General features: G+C 45.7%; 2 protein-coding genes across 2 annotated transcripts in view; one reads left to right on the forward strand and one right to left on the reverse strand.

The window, feature by feature from the left end:
- The window catches only part of syne1a (spectrin repeat containing, nuclear envelope 1a), a gene marked incomplete at its 5' end in the record, with an annotated part of 215,195 nt that extends 212,318 nt beyond the window's left edge, over nucleotides 1-2,877 (forward strand). The window contains one exon of the mRNA XM_084453952.1: nucleotides 842-2,877. Coding sequence (XP_084310078.1) covers nucleotides 842-1,121 — 280 coding nt within the window. The 3' untranslated portion in view covers nucleotides 1,122-2,877. The remainder of the gene's footprint in view (nucleotides 1-841) is intronic.
- A 157-nt stretch (nucleotides 2,878-3,034) lies between these two features.
- Nucleotides 3,035-20,000, reverse strand: part of esr1 (estrogen receptor 1) — a gene marked incomplete at its 5' end in the record, with an annotated part of 22,016 nt that continues 5,050 nt past the window's right edge. Inside the window, 6 exons of the mRNA XM_084453953.1 lie at nucleotides 3,035-4,456; nucleotides 5,534-5,717; nucleotides 12,518-12,651; nucleotides 15,229-15,367; nucleotides 17,653-17,806; nucleotides 18,665-18,870. Coding sequence (XP_084310079.1) covers nucleotides 4,180-4,456; nucleotides 5,534-5,717; nucleotides 12,518-12,651; nucleotides 15,229-15,367; nucleotides 17,653-17,806; nucleotides 18,665-18,870 — 1,094 coding nt within the window. The 3' untranslated portion in view covers nucleotides 3,035-4,179. The remainder of the gene's footprint in view (nucleotides 4,457-5,533; nucleotides 5,718-12,517; nucleotides 12,652-15,228; nucleotides 15,368-17,652; nucleotides 17,807-18,664; nucleotides 18,871-20,000) is intronic.

Here is a 20,000-nt window from a genome sequence, read left to right on the forward strand (position 1 = left end):
GGGTGTGTGTGTGTGGAGGAACATTGTGTTCCCCCCCCCCCCCTCCTGCTCTTGGCTCTGTCATCCGGGGGTTTCTCTGGAAAGAGTTCTGGCTTCCAGGAGCAGCGAGACGTGACATTGAACTCTCACACACACACAGCGCCGGGCCAGGGGAGGGATCCTGGGAGGGGGCTGGAATTAGCCGGCGCCGGTTTTTGTGTGCGGTGCTTTTACCTATTCTGTGTGATATATGTTGTGTGTGTGCGTGTGTGTGTATGTCGGGGGGGGTTATTGTGTGTGTGTGTGTGTGTGTGTGTGTGTGTTTGTGGTGTGTGTGTGTGTGTGTGTGTGTTTGTGGTATGTGTGTGTGTGTGTGTGTGTTTGTGGTGTGTGTGTGTGTGTGTGTTTGTGGTGTGTGTGTGGGTGTGTGTGTTTGTGGTGTGTGTGTGTGTGTGTTTGTGGTGTGTGTGTGTGTGTGTTTGTGGTTTGTGTGTGTGTGTGTGTGTGTGTGTGTGTGTGTGTGTTTGTGGTGTGTGTGTGTTTGTGGTGTGTGTGTGTGTGTGTTTGTGGTGTGTGTGTGTGTATTTGTGGTGTGTGTATGTGTTTGTGGTGTGTGTGTGTGTGTGTTTGTGGTGTGTGTGTGTGTGTTTGTGGTGTGTGTGTGTGTGTGTTTGTGGTGTGTGTGTGTGTGTGTGTGTTTGTGGTGTGTGTGTGTGTTTGTGGTGTGTTTGTGTGTGTTTTTGGTGTGTGTGTGTGTGTGTGTGTTTGTGGTGTGTTTGTGTGTGTTTTTGGTGTGTGTGTGTGTGTGTTTGTGGTGTGTATCCCACCACTACCATGTCTCACTCCTCTCTCCTCCCCTCAGTCCGGCCCGTTCTCTGGCAGACGTTGGCTGCGGTTCCTTCCCTTCTGACCTCGCCGGTGACGTCTCCTCCTCCTCCTCCTCCTCCCAGTCCAGACGCCAGCCCTTCTTCATGCGGGTCCTCCGGGCGGCCCTGCCCCTCCAGCTCCTCCTCCTGCTCCTGATTGGCTTGGCCTGCCTGGTCCCCATGACCGAGGAGGACTACAGCTGTCACTATGCCAACAACTTCGCCCGCTCTTTCCATCCCATGCTGCGTTACACCAACGGGCCTCCGCCCATATAAGGACTAAACCTAGAGGAACATCCGCCCATATAAGGACTACACCTAGAGGAACATCCGCCCATATAAGGACTACACCTAGAGGAACATCCGCCCATATAAGGACTACACCTAGAGGAACATCCGCCCATATAAGGACTACACCTAGAGGAACCTCCGCCCATATAAGGACTACACCTAGAGGAACATCTGCCCATATAAGGACTACACCTAGAGGAACATCCGCCCATATAAGGACTATTACCTAGAAGAACATCCACCCATATAAGGACTACACCTAGAGGAACATCCGCCCATATAAGGACTACACCTAGAGGAACCTCCGCCCATATAAGGACTACACCTAGAGGAACATCTGCCCATATAAGGACTACACCTAGAGGAACATCCGCCCATATAAGGACTATTACCTAGAAGAACATCCACCCATATAAGGACTACACCTAGAGGAACATCCGCCCATATAAGGACTATTACCTAGAGGAACATCCGCCCATATAAGGACTATTACCTAGAGGAACATCCGCCCATATAAGGACTATTACCTAGAGGAACATCCGCCCATATAAGGACTACACCTAGAGGAACATCCGCCCATATAATGACGACACCTAGAGGAACATCCGCCCATATAATGACGACACCTAGAGGAACATCCGCTGTTAAGACTAATGCTCCTGCTACACCGGTTAAGGACTATTCTCCCAGGACTAACAACCCTTATGAATGTTCCCTCCGCCCTCACACCCACAGACTCCCACAAGGCCACATCAAGACTATTGTCTCATATCCACAAACCATGTCCAGTCAGCTGTAAGAATATGGTTCCTTAACACAGATTCAAAACTACTAACGAGCTCTTCTACGTTGTTATGAATGGACCTACCTGGCATCTCCCCAACCGTCATTTTTATTCTTCCTTTTTCAACTTAATGTGTCTATAAATATATATATATATGTATTATATTACTTTGTAAAGTTTCTGAGGAAATTTCTGAAGTCTGAAAGGAACAGTAAAGCACTATTTATATACTGTGTGTTGGGAGCCAAAGTCGACTGTGCTGTGTGTCTGTGCAGTTCAGTGGTGCTGCTATTTATTCGCCTCAGATCAGCATATGGTAGATGTTCAGTGTCAATGAACTTAGGGCTCCACCTAGTGTGGGACGTCCGACTGTAAATCATAGACTAGGCCAACAGATGACGTCTGGATAGCAGACATTCGCATAATCCTAGTGATCGTATGAGAGCTGAACCTGTAGCACTGACTAGAGCACTGTTGAAGGTACCTCACAGGAACAGTCCCACAAGATGGCCGACATCTTGGGCCAATTCCAGCATTTTGCTTTGATTTGAATTCCAGTGCGTCGATAGTTAACAATTGGGGGCATCTACAGACAAAACAAAATAATGATGTACCAACTTGAAAAGATTTGAGAGATTTGTAAATTGACGTTTGGAATGCCTTTACCTACGGTAGTTTTTCTTTTGATATTTGAGCATGCACTTGAAGTCCCTTGCTTTTAAAAAGGCCAAACAATCACTGGTAGTATTAGAAGGATGTGAAATAGTGTGCTTTGTAACAATAATGATGCTAAGAATGATGATCTTTACTGGATGGAAACATCACTGAGTTGTAAACTTAAAAAAAGCAACAATGAAATATGAAAAATGGTTATTTATGTATGTACAGTTTGCTAATGCTGACTTAATGAAAAATACTCTTTGCATATAATAAAAAAATTAAATACTTTCCAATACATTTCAGGCATCAGAAATATCACTATTGTGAGTGGTAGTGCAATAATGATTTTATCCTCGGTGCCTTTATTAGCTGCAACTGAAAAGCATGTTACATGAAAGTGAACGTATGAACAATTGTATCCAAGTCACATGAACCATATTTACTGTTTGCAGGTGGTTAGTGTACGATTACCAGAAGTGTCTCTACTAACAGGCAAGGAAACAGAGAATATTGACATCAGTAAAGCTGCGATCAATCCAATTGATCAGCCCAGTTACAAGCAAGGCGACAGTGAGAACATCTTTAAACACCTCTCCTCTATTATCTCTCTTTCCTTCTCTATATTTCTCTCTCTCTCTCTCCACCACTCTCTCTCCGTGCTCTCTCGCTCACACAAACACCACACACTCAGGTGCACACACACGAAAGGCACATTAATGAAAGTGAATTGAGAACATTGAAGTAAACAGACTGAGAATAGAACGACTGTGGCTATAAAGATCTGTGGTTAAACCACACAGCCTTTTTAATGAATTACATCAGAATCTTGTATAGAATTGTGTAAACATTCATTCACAAATGCTTTTTAGACTCATAACACGGCCAAGAGATTAGGACTCCTTCTGATCACTCATTCCACACAATTGTGTGTACTGGTTTGCAACAAGGCACCTGGTATGCAATTTTGGTCACCAAAAACCACAACACATGCACTGAACATAGCTTCACCATTTAAAGAAGTACACTTTATACTTAAGTGCACATCCATCTCATCCTAATTTGACATGCAGTCATTGTTAAGCTACAAAAGAGACTACAATGCTGCAAAAGTCCCCTAAACTTATGAAGTGCACTTTGGTCACGGCATCGCATTGACACAGACGAGTACTGTACTACCGTATGTACTGCCTTCTACAAGAGTTGACGAAATAGCTGCTCTTTATCAAGTCGCTAGCAGTGTGGCACGGGACAACTTCACACTTGCTAAGCAACATCAAGGTAAACGGTTTCCTAAAGCACGGAAAAGTCCGCCTCGCAAAAAGTGTTAAATGTTGACAAAGCTCGCTGTAATTTGACGTATATTGATGAATCGCTCTGGTACAAAACAACAGTGACGTCCAACAGACCTCCACTGAATCACTGAATGTGAATGTGAACTGAATCTATCAAATCGCTTAAATTATAAATAGATCATCGCAAAGTGAATCAATAAACTCAACCCATTCTCCCATTCTCACTGCATTCTCGCCCAGTTTGATTTCCATGTAAAAGATTTCATAAATATCTAAAACAGTGGGGGTGCGCTCGTTCCGTCTCTTCCTAGTGGAGGGCGCCTGCGTGGTCGGAGCGGGGGCCGCCATACTGGAGCACCCCGGGGCCGGATCCCCTGAGCTGGGCGTCCTGGCTGCCTCGCGGGGGTCCCGTGGTGGGGCTGGAGGAGGAGGAGTGGGGAGGCCCCGTGGTGGCCTGGTCCCAGGGCTGGGCCACCCTGGCGGCGGGGTGGATGCGGTGGGCGTCCAGCATCTCCAGGAGCAGGTCGTACAGCGGGACCTTGTTCTTGCACTTCATGCTGTACAGGTGCTCCATGCCCTTGTTGCTGTAGGGGGGCAGAACAGGACAACAGGCTACAGATGAGTGTGCAGGGCATGCTGGGTAGCACATAGTGTGCACTCCCCCCCATCCTATCCTATCCTCCCTTCCCTATTTACTTCCATCTGACCCCGCCCCCTGCCCACCTCCAAATGTTCACTATATGAACTAAAGTATTGGGACACACCTCTTAATGGGGGAGGAGGGAGAATGGTCTAGGGTTGTTTTTCTGGGGTTGGCATAGGCACCTTAGTTCCAGTGAAGGGAAATGTTAATGCTTCAGCTTACCAAAACATTTTGGACAATTTTATGCTTCCAACTTTATGGAAACAGTTTGGGGAAGGCCCTTTTCTGTTCCACCATGACTGTGGCCCAGTGCACAAAGCAAGGTCCATAAAGGCATGGTTGGGTGAGGCTGGTGTGGAACAACTTGACTTGGTCACACAGTGCCCTGACCTCAACCCCATCCAACACCTTTGGGATGAACTAGAACGGAGATTGTGAGCTAGGCCCTCTCGTCCAACATCAGTGTCTGACCTCACAAATGCTCTTCTGGATGAATGGGCAAAAATTCCCACAGACACTCCAAAATCTTGTTGAAAGCCTTCCCTGAAGAGTGGAAGCTGTTATAGCTGTGAAGGGGGGACCAACTCTATATTAATGCCTATGAATTTAGAATGTGATGTCATAAAAGCTCCAGTAGGTGTAATGTGTAGGTGTCCCAATACTTTTCTCCATATAGTGTGTGTGTCTAGTGTTGTGAACTCTAGTGTCTGTCCCCTCACATCCCCTCAGCAGTGCACACGTCCCTCCCTGGCCACAGCGCGGAACGCCCTCCACCTCCTCCTCTCTCCTCCTCCTCCTCCTCCTCCTCCACCTTCACCTCCACCTCCTCCTCTCTCCTCCACCTCCTCCACCTTCACCTCCTCCTCCATTTCCACCTCCTCCTCCACCTCCTTCTCATCCTCCTCCACCTTCACCTCCACCTCCTCCTCTCTACTCCTCCTCCACCTCCTTCTCATCCTCCTCCACCTTCACCTTCACCTCCTCCTCTCTCCTCCTCCGCCCTGCGTCCGGTCCTCACCTCATGTGTCTGATGTGTGAGAGCAGCAGGAGGAGCTGTCCCTGGCGCCGGGAGCGCAGGGGGGCGGGGCAGCCCGAGAGGCTGATGTGGTGGACCAGCGTGTCGGTGATGTTGTCCAGCATGCTCTGCACCGCCGCGCTGCTGGGGAGGGAGCCCAGGGAGCTGGGACAGAACGAGAATGAGCCTGGGGGGGGGAGATAGGGGAGAGGGAGGGAGAGAGAGAGAGAGAGAGATGGGGGGGGGGGGAGAGATGGGGGGGATAGATGGGGGAGGGAGGTAGAGAGAGAGAGAGAGAGAGAGATGCATGAGCCAGCATGGTTGATGTTTGGAGAACGGTTCTCAGTGAAATCACTGCCTTCTCTAACAAAACCTCTAACAAAGTAGTGCCTCGGACTGTCCAGGAGTTTAGTGACGCCCTGGTCCAGGTCTGGGAGGAGACTGTCCAGGTGCTCAGTGACGCCCTGGTCCAGGTCTGGTCCAGGTCTGGGAGGAGACTGTCCAGGAGCTCAGTGACACCCTGGTCCAGGTCTGGGAGGAGATCCCCCAAGACGCCGTCAACCGTCTCATCAGGAGCAGGCCCAGACGTTGTCGGGAGTGCACACAGGCATGCGGGGGTCATACACACTACTGAGCCACATTACGAATTGTCGTGATGAAATTCACACAAGTTGGATCAGCTGTGATCTCGAATATTTCGCTTTGATTTTCGGTGTGATTTTGAATCCAGCCCTCAGTGAGGTAAAGGAGTAGTAAAGGGAAAATCATGTTTAGCCCTGCCTTAAGGTTACTTATGATCATATACAATGGTTCAGATCAAAACGTTGACAAAACTAGCACTTTTGAGAAAGTCTGATAATTGCTCTACCACCGTTTTGGTCATACAATGGATTCAAGATTCAAGATTCAAACCACTTTATTGATCCCAGAAGGCAATTCATTTGTAGCTTGTACCATCCACAGATAAAACACAGCAAGAAACAAAATATCATTCATATCAAAAACATAAGAGGAAATAAGATGTATGTTAAAAACATCAGATCAGCATAATAAAGCCCCATGGCGAAATGAGGAAACATATCAACTAAAGAGAACCTGCAGAAGTTCTGAGCGTATATGGCGAAAAACCAAGCTACAGGTCCACCATGATATTCTCAAAGAACATCTCTCTGCTTTTAATAAAGCAATAAGAAATGCAAGGAAAGACCACTTCTCAAAATTGATATCTATCAACCGAAATAATTCAAGAGTGCTCTTCTCAACAATTGATAGCCTAATAAACCCTGCCGTAAAAACACCTGATAACCTGCTCTCTACCTCCAAATGTGAGGAATTTGCAGCTTACTTCAGAGATAAGATTATGAATATTAGGAGGAATATCACTCAGGAAAGGCCATGCATCCCGTTCATAGATCCTCTTCCTCCATGTAATGGACATATGAACCTGTTTACACTGATGGACACAGAAATGTTGAGAAAAGTAGTATCCAAACTCAAAACCTCCACATGCCTGCTGGATCCCATCCCCACCGATTTTTTCAAAACTATTTTTGACTCTGTATCCTATGACATTTTATCCATTGTTAATGACTCCCTATCTACAGGTGGATCCCACCAATACTTAAAACTGCTCTGGTGAGACCCGTACTGAAGAAAAACAACTTAGACACTTCAGTTTTTAGCAATTTTAGACCAATCTCCAACCTTCCCTTTTTGAGTAAAATTCTGGAAAAAATTGTTTTCAAACAGATTAATGATTTCCTAGCTACAAGTTGTACCCTTGACCTTTTCCAGTCCGGCTTCTGTGCCCACCATAGCACAGAGACGGCATTAGTCAAAGTTGTAAATGACCTCAGAATTAATGCTGACTCCAAAGAGCTTTCTGTTCTTGTCCTCCTGGACCTGAGTGCAGCCTTTGATACTATAGATCACGCAATCCTCATCGAAAGACTGGAAAAGTGGGTTGGCCTCTCTGGTCCAGTCCTAAATTGGCTTAAGACCTATCTAACCGGTCGTGATTTCTTCGTTGCCCTCGGTGAATATAGCTCAAGAAAGATCCCTATGACCTGTGGGGTGCCCCAAGGATCGATCCTAGGACCTCTACTCTTCAGCCTGTACATGCTGCCCCTTGGCAGTGTCATCAGGAGGCACAATATTAGCTACCATAGCTACGCAGATGATACTCAACTCTATATTTCCGTAACACCCAGTAACTACAGCTTGGTTGACTGCCTTGTCAAGTGTATTACAGATATAAATGAATGGATGTCACATAATTTCCTCCAACTAAACCAGGACAAAACAGAAGTACTGATCATTGGAGAAAAAGCTGAAAGAGAGAAACTAGCTGCACACTTAAAAACTCTGGAAATTGACACAAATTGCCAGGCTAAAAACCTAGGTGTCATACTTGACTCAGATCTTAATTTCGAAAACCACATCAAGAATATTACAAAGACATCCTTTTACCACCTAAGGAACATTGCCAAGGTGCAACCCTTTCTCTCTCAGGCTGACACCGAAAGATTAATGCATGCTTTCATCACAAGCAGGCTGGACTACTGCAATGCTCTACTATCAGGCCTACCAAAGAAAGCAATCTCTAAGCTACAAATAATACAGAATGCTGCAGCAAGAGTCCTCACTAAGACTAGACGAAGGGCACACATCACACCAGCGTTAAAATCACTACACTGGTTACCTATCAACTCTAGAACAGACTTATAAATACTATTACTAGTCTATAAATCTCTCCACAGTCACTCACCAGAATATATTTCAGACATGCTTGTTAAGTACATGCCAAACAGACCACTTAGATCCTCAGGCACTGAACTTTTAACAGTTCCAAAAGCCAGGACCAAGAAACATGGAGAGGCAGCTTTTAGTTTCTATGCCCCCAACCTCTGGAACACCCTACCGGAGTGCCTAAGAAGGGCTGAAACAACGGAGGTCTTCAAGCGAGACCTCAAGACGTACCTTTTCGACCTAGCCTACAATCACTAGCTAGGACCTTGAGATACAGAAAGGCAGCCTCAAACCTACCTGTGAATCCTCTGTATACATTGATATTTGTCCTGCTATGCAATGTATGTATATCAAGTAGTGTACAGAAGCTGGTTATCCTGAAACAGGCTTGTTCTGACTGTTGTGTTGCTTCAATGACTCAGTGTGCTACTGACCGTTTTCTGTCTCCCCTAGTGTCTCTCTCTCTCCCTCCTATCCTCTAACCAGGTCCAGTGTCAGCTGCGGAGCTGTGGATATCGTAGTATTTAGTACACACACACATACGTACACACAGACACACATCAATCCAATACACACAGACACACATCAGTCCACATCCGGCTTAGGCCTGGACCTGATGCTCTTAGCCTTTCTTGCTCCGAAAACTTAATTTAAACTTAATTTAATATTATTTATTGTTCTTTAAATGTTCTTAGCCATTCGACAAATATATTCCAGGAGCCTGCCCCAGGTTGCCTGTTTCAATATCTGTGTGGTCTGTATGGCTCTATGTGCTACTAACCCTGCTCTGCCTTCCCTCTGCCTTCCCTCTCCCTAGTGCCTCTCTCTCTCCCTCCTATCTTCTAACCAGGTCCAGTGGATGCCCCACTGTCACCAGCAGACCTCCCGAAGTCCGATAGATACCCCTGTGTCTACTGTGGATGATGTAGCATGTCCGTAGAATATTCTCTCTCCTATGATGCTTTTAGCCTCTCTCACTCTCATCTGTAATTTAGTGCAATGTATTGCTTCATAAATGTTCTTAGCCGGTAGACAAACATACTCCTGGAGCTTGCTCTATCGCCTTGTTGAGAGGGGTCAGGGAAGAATTTTTATAGATCACTTATCTGGCCCCCGGGTGATTACTGTTTTTTTGCTTCCCTCTGGAATATGTAGAGAGTGGGTCGTATGCCCACCTCCCTTGTTCTCTGTAAAGCGCATTGTGTTGCCTCTGGGTATGAAATGCGCTATACAAATAAAGCTTTGATTGATTGATTGATTGAGCATCATACGTGTAGAGAGGGGGGGGGGCAGCAGCAAGACATATTGTCCAAACAACATAAAAGCAGTAGCCTACATCACAGTTCCAAGACCACTAGCGGCTGCTGTTAAGTAGGCTGATGGCTGAGGGAGTGAAGGACTTGGCATAGCGGTTTGTTCTCCTGGGGTTCTCCCGCCACATACCTCTGCCCTGAGGGCATAAAAGAAAAAGCATTAGCCAGCAGATAGCAAGCCGATCTGGGCCAGATGCAATACTTAGTTCCGGCCCATTTATGGTCCACATCGGCTTGCTATAGGGGGATCAGGTTGGCCAATTATTCTTTTAGCCTTCTGGGCCACCTGATTCTCCCAGAGAGAGCCCAGGTCCCTCTGCCTCACTCCCATGATCTTGGAGCAGACCTTCACTATCCCATTCAAGCTGTTTTTGTCCTTCATGGACAGACCATTATACCAGCAAATAAAGGAGTATGTCAAGAGGCTTTCAATAAAGGATTGATAGAACCTACATAGATAATAAAGGATTGATAGAACCTACATAGAATGTTCCACAGACATGGAAGGACTTGAGTTTTCTCAGCAAGTGAACTCTTTGTTGCCCTCGTTTAACAGTTGAGTCAGTGTTGGCGTCAAACTTGAGTTTTGAGTCGAACACTGTACCCAGGTATTTGTATGTGTCGACTATTTGTACATCCTCGCCATGAATTATGCCTTTGGTTTGCTACAGTTGGTTCTAAAGTCAACAACCATCTCCTTTGTTCTTGATACATTTAGGTCAAGGTAGTTGTCGTCACACCATTTAACAAAGAATGGTAGCGCATGGCCATGATCGTACTCCTCGCCCTGGAGAAGAGACAGTAGGGCGCTATCATCAGAAAACTTGACAAACAAGCTGCCCTCCTGGGGGCTCCTGCAGCTATCTGATCTGTATACATGATGAACAGCAGGGGGGACAGGACACAACCCTGCGGAGAGCCTGTACTTGAGACCACACTGCTGGACATGTGTCCATTTACTGACACCTGCTGGATCCTATCAGTCAGGAAGTCTAAAAAGCTGATCAGGTAACTTAAAATGAGAAGCAAGTCGGTCAATCAAAATGTGAGGCTGCATTTTGTTGAATGCTGAGGAGAAATCAGCAAATACAAGTCTAGCATGGGATTTGGGTTTCTCAACGTGTTTATAGACGCAGTCTAAGATGAAGAGTTTTGCATCCTCTACTCCTTTGCCAACTTGATAAGCAAACTGCAGGGGGTCTAGCTTGCCATCAATCAAGCACAGGGTCATGTCTTTATGAATCCGTTCAAAGATTTTCATAACCAAGGATGTGAGCGCTTAAGTTCCCTAGAGCTTTTCAGTTTGGGGATAGAAATTATTGTGGATGTTTTCCAGACTGTAGGTATCTGTAGATATCAAAGTCTAATTCCTCGCGATCAAATTCATACTCTTCAAATCAGCCATTTTGATAAGCGTTTTCTGAACTGTAGCCTAGGGCTTCCTTGTCTGTGAGCTAAAGAGTAGCGTGAGCAGTGAGCAAACTAGCTAGCCTAGCTAACATAAACAATAGCTACCGTAAGTAGAATCACCTCTGCGGATTGATGTACACATCTACAACGGTCGCGTCAATACAAGTCAATGGATTTCATAAAATGATCAATAAAACCTTACAGGATTCATACTTTGCGGCGAATTTGATGTCAGAACACCAACGGACACCAATTACCCCCTCGGTGACCTTCTTGTCTTTGAAATCGAGAGTGTAACATGTTTTTTTATTATTTGTCACGGTGCCCACCCACATCCATTGTATGACCTAAACGGTAGTAGAGCAATTATCAGACTTTCTCAAAAGTGCTAGTTTTGTCAACTTTTTGATCTGAACCATTGTATATGATCATAAGTAACCTTAAAACAGGGCTAAACATGATTTTCCCTTTACTACTCCTTTAATGATTTTGGTTTGCATTGACCGTTCTTACGTCATTTTGTTCTCGACGAATTACACAGTGTAATCAATAAAGATTTTCAACCTCAATATTTAATTCATCGAGATCCACGATGTGTGATTTAAGTGTTTCCTTAATTTCTTCGAGCAGTGTTCAGTATTTGGGTCTATTAGATGATGATATATATGTGATTATGATATGTGATTATGATATATATGTGATTATGATATGTGATTAGAATCAGAATCCCATTTATTTTGGCCAGGCAGGTTTTCACACATACAACAAGGAATTTGCTTTGAACTATTGTGGCATAACAATAAATAGACAACAAATAAACAAGGTGCAAGGACAAGCCAGGACAGTGCAAAATACAATAGTGAGGTGGGAAGTACAATAAGCAAATATATATACAGTACTATGTTTACAGTACAATATATATACAGTACAATATTGCCACACTGAGTTAGTGTGGGTCACAGGCCTTGTTGATGAGGCCGGGTACTAATGTCTCTCTCTCTCTCTCTCTCTCTCTCTCTCTCTCTCTCATCCTCAGTTGTCATGGTAACGGTTATGGGATATATTGATGATGCAGGCCTTTGATGTCCTCACGTCGGCTGACGTCTTAGCTGCTATATTTAACAACAAATTGGGATGAAAACAGCCCAAACTAGAAATGGTGCTCAGAGAGCACAGACCCCCGCTGCTGCGTGAAACATTTAATGGGGTCTAAATTGGCCTAAATTGGCCGAGCTAAATCCTTCCACTGAGTTTCATGAAAAGCAGTCTGGTAGTTTTGGCATAATTGGTCCAAAAAACGGATGGCAGTGTTTGGGCAATTCGTGGACCTGCCCCGTGATTCAGATCCAGGTGGCCCATGCTACACCCCACCGAGTTACCTGACAATCAGTCAGGTAGTAGGTAATCCTGCTGAAAGACGTACAGACGGATGGACAGATGGACAGATGGAGAGACGGACGGATGGACAGATGGAGGGACGGACGGATGGACAGACGGACGGCATGTTCACACTCACCAGAATTGAGCAGGATGATGGCTTTTAGACAGACAAATTCCTCGGGCTGCAGCTTGAGCATGCGGAAGCGTCCCACGGTGGCCAGCAGCATGTCGAAGATCTCCGCCATGCCCTCCACACACGCGCCCTCACTCCTGGGGGGGGATCACAGGTCAGAGGGATTCAGGCAAGGGAGCCTCTGCTCTAACATGACTGACTTCTCTGCATAGCTGTCACCAATCCACTCAGGTGGGATCAGCGATTTCTCAGAGGAAGGGAAGAAGGGTTAGTTAGGAGGAAGAAGAAGGAGGAAGGGAGTAAGGGTTAGTTAGGAGGAAGAAGGAGGAAGAAGAGAGGAAGGGTTAGTTAATCACAGAGAATCCATAGGTATAACATCAAAGGACAACATGTGGTGTTGTCAGGACCATCCAGGAAAGTGGTAGGCAGCGGTACGCTGAGGCTATCCGCCTTCTCAGGTCGACCTGACAGTACTTATACTCATCATGTCAAGAGGCTATGGAGACGTTTACTGGTAAACCCTGACTGGGCCCAGGGTAATACTGTAATACAGCTCATATCAAATAGGATCCTCACACACCTTATCAGATGTAACAACCCCCCACTTCCCTCTCTCTCTCTCCCTCCCTCTCTCTCTCCCTCTCTCTCTCTCCCTCCCTCTCTCTCTCCCTCTCTCTCTCCCTCTCTGTCCCTCTCTCTGTCCATCTCCCTCTCTCTCCCTCCCCCTCCCTTTCTCTCCCTCCCTCTCTCTCTCTCTCTCCCTCCCTCTCTCTCTCTCCCTCTCTCTCTCTCTCCCTCCCTCTTTTACGCTGCACATATTGCCAGAATACATTGATTTAATAATATCATATGCTTTACCCCCTACACCACTCTCAAGAATTTTGTAGAACAGTCCAAAATGCCAAATAGAATCAAAAGCTTTTTGGAAGTCAATAAAACAGGTGTAAATTTTGGTTTTATGTTTATCAATTAGGGTGTGTAGGGTGTAAATATGATCTGGCATTCATAATACTACAGAAGACACATAATACTACTGTTCACACATATGCCTCGGTAATTATTAGGGTCAAATGTGTCTCTGTTTTTGTAGATTGGGTGATTAGATTATTCCATTATTCCAGATGTCAGAAAAATAACCTACACTCAGGATCAAATTGAATATTTGTAATATAGCCAATTGGAATTTCTGGTTCCTGTTTTTTATCATCTCATTCAGGATGCCATCAGGTCCACAAGCTCTTTTAGATTTGAGGGTCTGCAGTTTCTTAAGGAGTTCCTGTTCAATAATTGGGGAGTCTCATGGATTCTGATAATTTTTTATAGCTAGTTCCAATTTGGTTAGTTTCTCGTGAATTTGAGATTGCTCTGTGTTTGCATTAATTTGAACAGTATGGTATAGTGCTTTAAAACGTGAGGTCCATATATCACTGTGTTGTATAGCCAATTCTTGGTGTTGTGGTTTATTGTTGTTTAGTGTTTCCAATGATGCCAAAAGTTGTTTGTGTTAATTGCCTCCTCAATTAGTGTCAGCTGCTGTTTGTTATATTGTTGTTTTTTGAGTCTGAGTGTACGTTTGTAGAATTTTAAGGTCTCACAATAAATAGAGCGTACATCTGCATTTTGGGGATCTCTGTGTTTTTGGTTTGATAGCATTCTATGTTTTTTCCTCATAATTTTACAGTCTGTATCAATCATTTTTGGTTTGTTCCTGGTCAATTTCAGATGTGCCTCTTTTGCCGTTTGTCTGAATATATTGTTAATATTATTTACTGCTAGATTGACGCTTTCTTTATTGTGAGAGTATGTACAGTACAATACAGGATGTTATCCAAGAGTGTTTGGATTTTTGGGGTGTCAATTGCTTTCTGGTATTGTTCTGTACTGTTCTGGTATTGTTCTGTACTGTTCTGGTATTGTTCTGTACTGTTCTGGTATTGTTCTGTACTGTTCTGGTATTATTCTGTACTGTTCTGGTATTGTTCTGTACTGTTTTGGTCCCATCTGTATGGATTTCTAATGTTGTACAGCTTGTACAGAGAGAGAGTGTCTCTCTTTCTCTCCATCTCTCACCCTCCCTCTCTCTCTCTCTCTCTCTCCCCCTCTCTCTCCCTCCCTCGCTCTCCCCCTCTCCCTCCCCCTCTCCCTCCCCCTCTCCCTCCCTCTCTCTCTCTGTCTCTCTCTCCCTCTCTCTGTCTCTCTCTCTGTCTCCCTCTCTCTCTCTCTGCTCACCCTCCATCATCCAGGATTCTGGTTAGCTTGTTTACTTTGAACAGGTGGAGAAATTGAGGGAACAGATTGTGCCTGAAAAATCCCCCCCCCCCCTCTCTCTCTCGTTCTCGCTCTCTTTCTCTATCTCACCCTCTTTTTTCCTCTGAGCATGCAGGAGTGTGGTCAGTGATGAAGCGTGTCCGGTGGTGGCCATGTGTGCTGTGTGATGTGGGGGAGCCTGGTGCTCTTCAGAGAGAACAGAGCAGCCTAACCAACCACCACAAGGGCTGGACGCAACACGGCCTTCTGGAGGCACACTACAGGCACAGTGCTGACTTTCATGTTGAACAAGATTGTGTGTGTGTGTGTGTGTGTGTTATATTATGTACCATACATGCTGTGGTTCTGCCTTGTATACCTGTATACCTATAGTATGTGTGTATTTGCATGTGTGTGTGTGTGTGTGTGTGTGTGTGTGTGTGTGTGTGTGTGTGTGTGTATCCCACCTGTCCAGTATGAGGTCCTGGGCGAAGATGAGTTTTCCTGGACAGCGGATGGACCTCCAGATGAGTCCTATCATGAGCACTTCCAACCAGGAGCTCTCCAGCAGCTGCACCTGGTCATGAAGAGACAGCTCCTGGAAACCTACCAGGACACACACACACACACTCACACACACGCACGGACACACACACACACACACACACACAAACACTCACACACACGCACGCGCACGGACACACACACACACACGTACTGTTGTCAAATAGGCATCTCACACTGACCCACATACACTGATAAAGACACAGGGGGAGGCAGCCTCTAGAGCAGTGGGGGTGGGGACCCCCTGGGGGGTCGCGAGACGGGGACGAGGGGTCCTGAGATGATGAGGTGGGGGGTCGCGAGACGGGGACGAGGGGTCCTGAGATGATGAGGTGGGGGGTTGGGAGACGGGGACGAGGGGTCCTGAGATGATGAGGTGGGGGTTGGGAGACATATTACAATAGATTGTGTTGTTTTGTTGTTATTGTTGCTGTTATGCCTATTAGTGCGTGTGTGCACAAACATTTGCATGCTTCAACCACCTCGCAAGTCTCTGGCACCATTATTTTGGGGGTCGCAGGCTGAAAGGTTTGGGGACCCCTGCTCTAGAGCATCCTGCCAGAGAACCTAAGAATGCCTGAAACTGTGGGAACTTTTAAAACAAGAATCTCACTTTCATTACATAGCTTTATTTATATATTTAAATCTTTCATGTATTGTCTGTTTTTACAAGGTATGTTTTTCTTTTCATTCTGTAAAGCAGTGTTGCATTTGCTTGTATCAACGTGTTATATAAATAAACAACGAACTACATTTGAATTACAGTTATCAAACCATACAGCAACTTCAAACTGACCATATTTCAACCTATTATTGAACAGATACTGTACTATATAAAGTACTGTATGAACAGTTTACACTGTTGTCACAAAAAGTATACTTGACTTGACCACAAACTTGGAAACTTTGGAAAACACAACAAAAAGAAAATGTGTGACTTGGTAATGATCATGCAGCACTTGTAGCTGTCAAGCTTCTCTTCTCTTCTCTTCTCTTCTCTTCTCTTCTCTTCTCTTCTCTTCTCTTCTCTTCTCTTCTCTTCTCTTCTCTTCTCTTCTCCAGAAGATGGATATTGCACGATAAGCTATTGCCAAACTAAAACCACTGTGAATTGGACCGTCCGCAATCTCTCTACTGGTAACTTCACAAGCACTCAGATGTCCTAACTCGTATCCAATCACATTCAGTCCGTCTACTGTTCCTCTACGAACCCTGCTAAACACCCCTGAACCCTGCTAAACACCCCTGAACCCTGCTAAACACCCCTGAACCCTGCTAAACACCCCTGAACCCTGCTAAACACCCCTGAACCCTGCTAAACACCCCTGAACCCTGCTAAACACCCCTGAACCCTGCTAAACACCCCTGAACACTGCTTAACACCCCTGAACCCTGCTAAACACCCCTGAACCCTTCTAAACACCCCTGAACCCTGCTAAACACCCCTGAACCCTGCTAAACACCCCTGAACCCTGCTAAACACCCCTGAACCCTGCTAAACACCTCTGAACCCTGCTAAACACCCCTGAACCCTGCTAAACACCCCTGAACCCTGCTAAACACCCCTGAACCCTGCTAAACACCTCTGAACCCTGCTAAACACCTCTGAACCCTGCTAAACACCTCTGAACCCTGCTAAACACCCCTGAACCCTGCTTAACACCCCTGAACCCTGCTAAACACCCCTGAACCCTGCTAAACACCCCTGCAATTGTGCTTTCACGCTTCCATGACCCACTCTGGTGCTGAAACGCAACGTGAGTCTTTACTCTGCAGGGGGTAGTTTGGGTGTGCGGGATGTGTGTGTGTTTGGGTGTGTTGGATGTGTGTGTGTGTGTGTGTGTGTGTGTGTGTGTGTGCATGTGTGTGTGTGTGTGTGTGTGTGTCTGGGGGCTTTTTTGTGATGTTAGGGTCCATGGGGTGCCAGAAAAATCACCCAAATGACCCTGATGACTGTAATCATAGCCATCATAGTCATCATGTCTGTCAGTTTGGTGTTTGGTGTGTGCGTGTGCGCGCGTGTGTGTGTGTATGTGTGCACCACTGGTGATTATGCAATGCCGTTGAGGACACACAGAGTGCGTGAACAGCCTGTACTGTATGTGTGTGTTTCTGAAATATCAACTACTTATCATTTGCGTGTTTGACCATAATTGCACAAGCAAACAAATATGTAATTTTACATATAATGTAAAATTACACATGATACATATGTCACTGTTGATTGAATTTCATAATAAGGTTACATACTATTTAAAAGTTAAAGTTACATGTTATAAATAGAATACACATGCACGTTTACATGCCATGTCTTTGTCAGCGCTCACCTGGCACCTTCTTAGCCCAGGCTATCATGTGGACCAGCTCCTTGTCGGCCATGCTGGTGAGCAGGGTCATCATGGTGACCTCGGTGTAGGGCCGACTTAGCTTCTGGCGAGAACACAGGACTGGAGGCTCCGCCTCCTGCAGCAGCAGCAGCACCTGAGGAAGGGTGGTGTTATAACCATATTACAACCATATCACAACCATCTTATAATACAGATATGACCGTGTTATGACCAAGATATAACCATGTTATAATCATGTTATTATTTTTTTAAAGATGTATTTATGGAATTTCTGATTTATTAGATATAACGGTGAATGATTATAGACAGGAAATGCAGGAGAGAGAGGGGGGGGGACATGCAGCACATGGCCCGCCGCTGCAGTAAGGACAAGCCTTTGCGGTATGCGCCTTAACCCTGTGAGGACCATGTTATAATCAAGAGAGGGGCATGTTATAACCAATATAGCCCTGTTATATGGCCATCTTACAACCATGTTATAGGGTAGGACCATGTTACAGTATACTTTCTCAGTTGCTCAGTACACATTCTCTATTGCTGCTCCCCAATCATGGAATATCCTCCAAAACACAGTGAAACTGGAAGCTCTTCCCCCCTTTGCTAAGTTTAGCTCTATTATCAATGGACTTTGTGTTTCTACTTGTAACTGTTTTAAATAATTAAAATTTCTTCTTTTTTTTTCTCACCTTATTTATCGTTATTTCATTTCTATGCTAAATGTGTTCTTCTGTTTTATGTTTTAATGTGTTCATTTGTTTTATTGTGTTTGTAATCTCGGCGACATTGTAAATGAGGGAAACCTCAATTGTCTTTTCGAGAATAAATAAAGGTTTGAATGAATACTTGTATGACCATGTTATAATCGAAAGGGATCCCCTGCTTAAATAAAGAAAGAAAAAAAGATAGGACCATGTTATAACCATGTTATAACCATAATAAGACAATGTTATATAGATGTATGTAGTTGACGTGGGTGAATGAAATGGAACACCTTGTCAGGTGGCAGGTGGAGCCTCAGTCCGCCCTCTCCTCCATCACCATTGAGTCTGCTGCTGCTGCTGTTCCTCCTCCCATCTTGGGGGGGCGCAGTCCTGTTCTCTATCTCAATGTAGGCTTTCTCTCTGTCTCCAGGGCCGCATCGCCGCTTGTCCTTCCTGGTGTCCTGCAACACTCGTCTCCCTCGCTCCTTGCGCAGGCCTGAGGTGGACAGCACAGTTCATCATGGGGACCGGGTCCACGCGTCTCGCCCCCCCTCTCACTGACCCTACACCCCCTGCACCGCACGCACACAACCTCTGATTGTTCCACATATCTCAACGGCACACACACTGTATATACACTACAATCTGCACACACACTGTATATACACTACAATCTGCACACACACTGCACTGTACACACACTCACCACACTCTATTCTGTATATTATGTAAACTGCATTTGTGCCCCCCCGCGCCCCACCTTTTTAACAGTATATCGTATTTTGTATATTGCACTGTATTTTGTATTTGAAATGTTTTTGTATTGCATTTGCACTGTCCTGTCCCGTCCTGAATGTTGTCTTTAACAGCGTATGCCATTACCCTAGGCAAATTTTTAGTATGTGTGTACCATATACATGGCAATAAACAGATCTTGAATCTCTCTCTCTCACACACACACACACACACACACACACACACACACACACACACACACACTTATCAAGCCATTTCCACTCTCACCCCCACACATAACTTCATATCCTGTCCTTGCTGTTTATGGACATGTGTGTGTGTGTGTGCATACTGTACGTGTGTGCGTGTGCGTGCGTGCGCGGGTGTGCGCACATCCATGAAGAATGAAAACAGAAATGCGAGTGTGCGCTAATCGCCTCCCTCGCTCTGCACTCCCTACCGCCAAATCACCTCAAGGACACATGAGAGAGAGCCCGTCTCCATCTTATCTGCTTTCCCCACACGCGCGTGTTTTTCTGTCTGCGTCTACCTCTGTCTGCACCCGCCACACTCACCTCCTCTCATCACACTCACCTCCTCTCATCACGCTCACCTCCTCTCATCACGCTCACCTCCTCTCATCACGCCCACTCCTCCACACTCACCTCCTCTCATCACACTCACCTCCTCTCATCACACTCACCTCCTCTCATCACGCTCACCTCCTCTCATCACGCTCACCTCCTCTCATCACACTCACCTCCTCTCATCACGCCCACTCCTCCACACTCACCTCCTCTCATCACGCTCACTCCTCCACACTCACCTCCTCTCATCACACTCACCTCCTCTCATCACACTCACCTCCTCTCATCACGCCCACTCCTCCAC

Source organism: Borostomias antarcticus (assembly GCF_949987555.1).
Source record: "Borostomias antarcticus genome assembly, chromosome: 19".
Lineage (NCBI taxonomy): Eukaryota > Metazoa > Chordata > Actinopteri > Stomiiformes > Stomiidae > Borostomias > Borostomias antarcticus.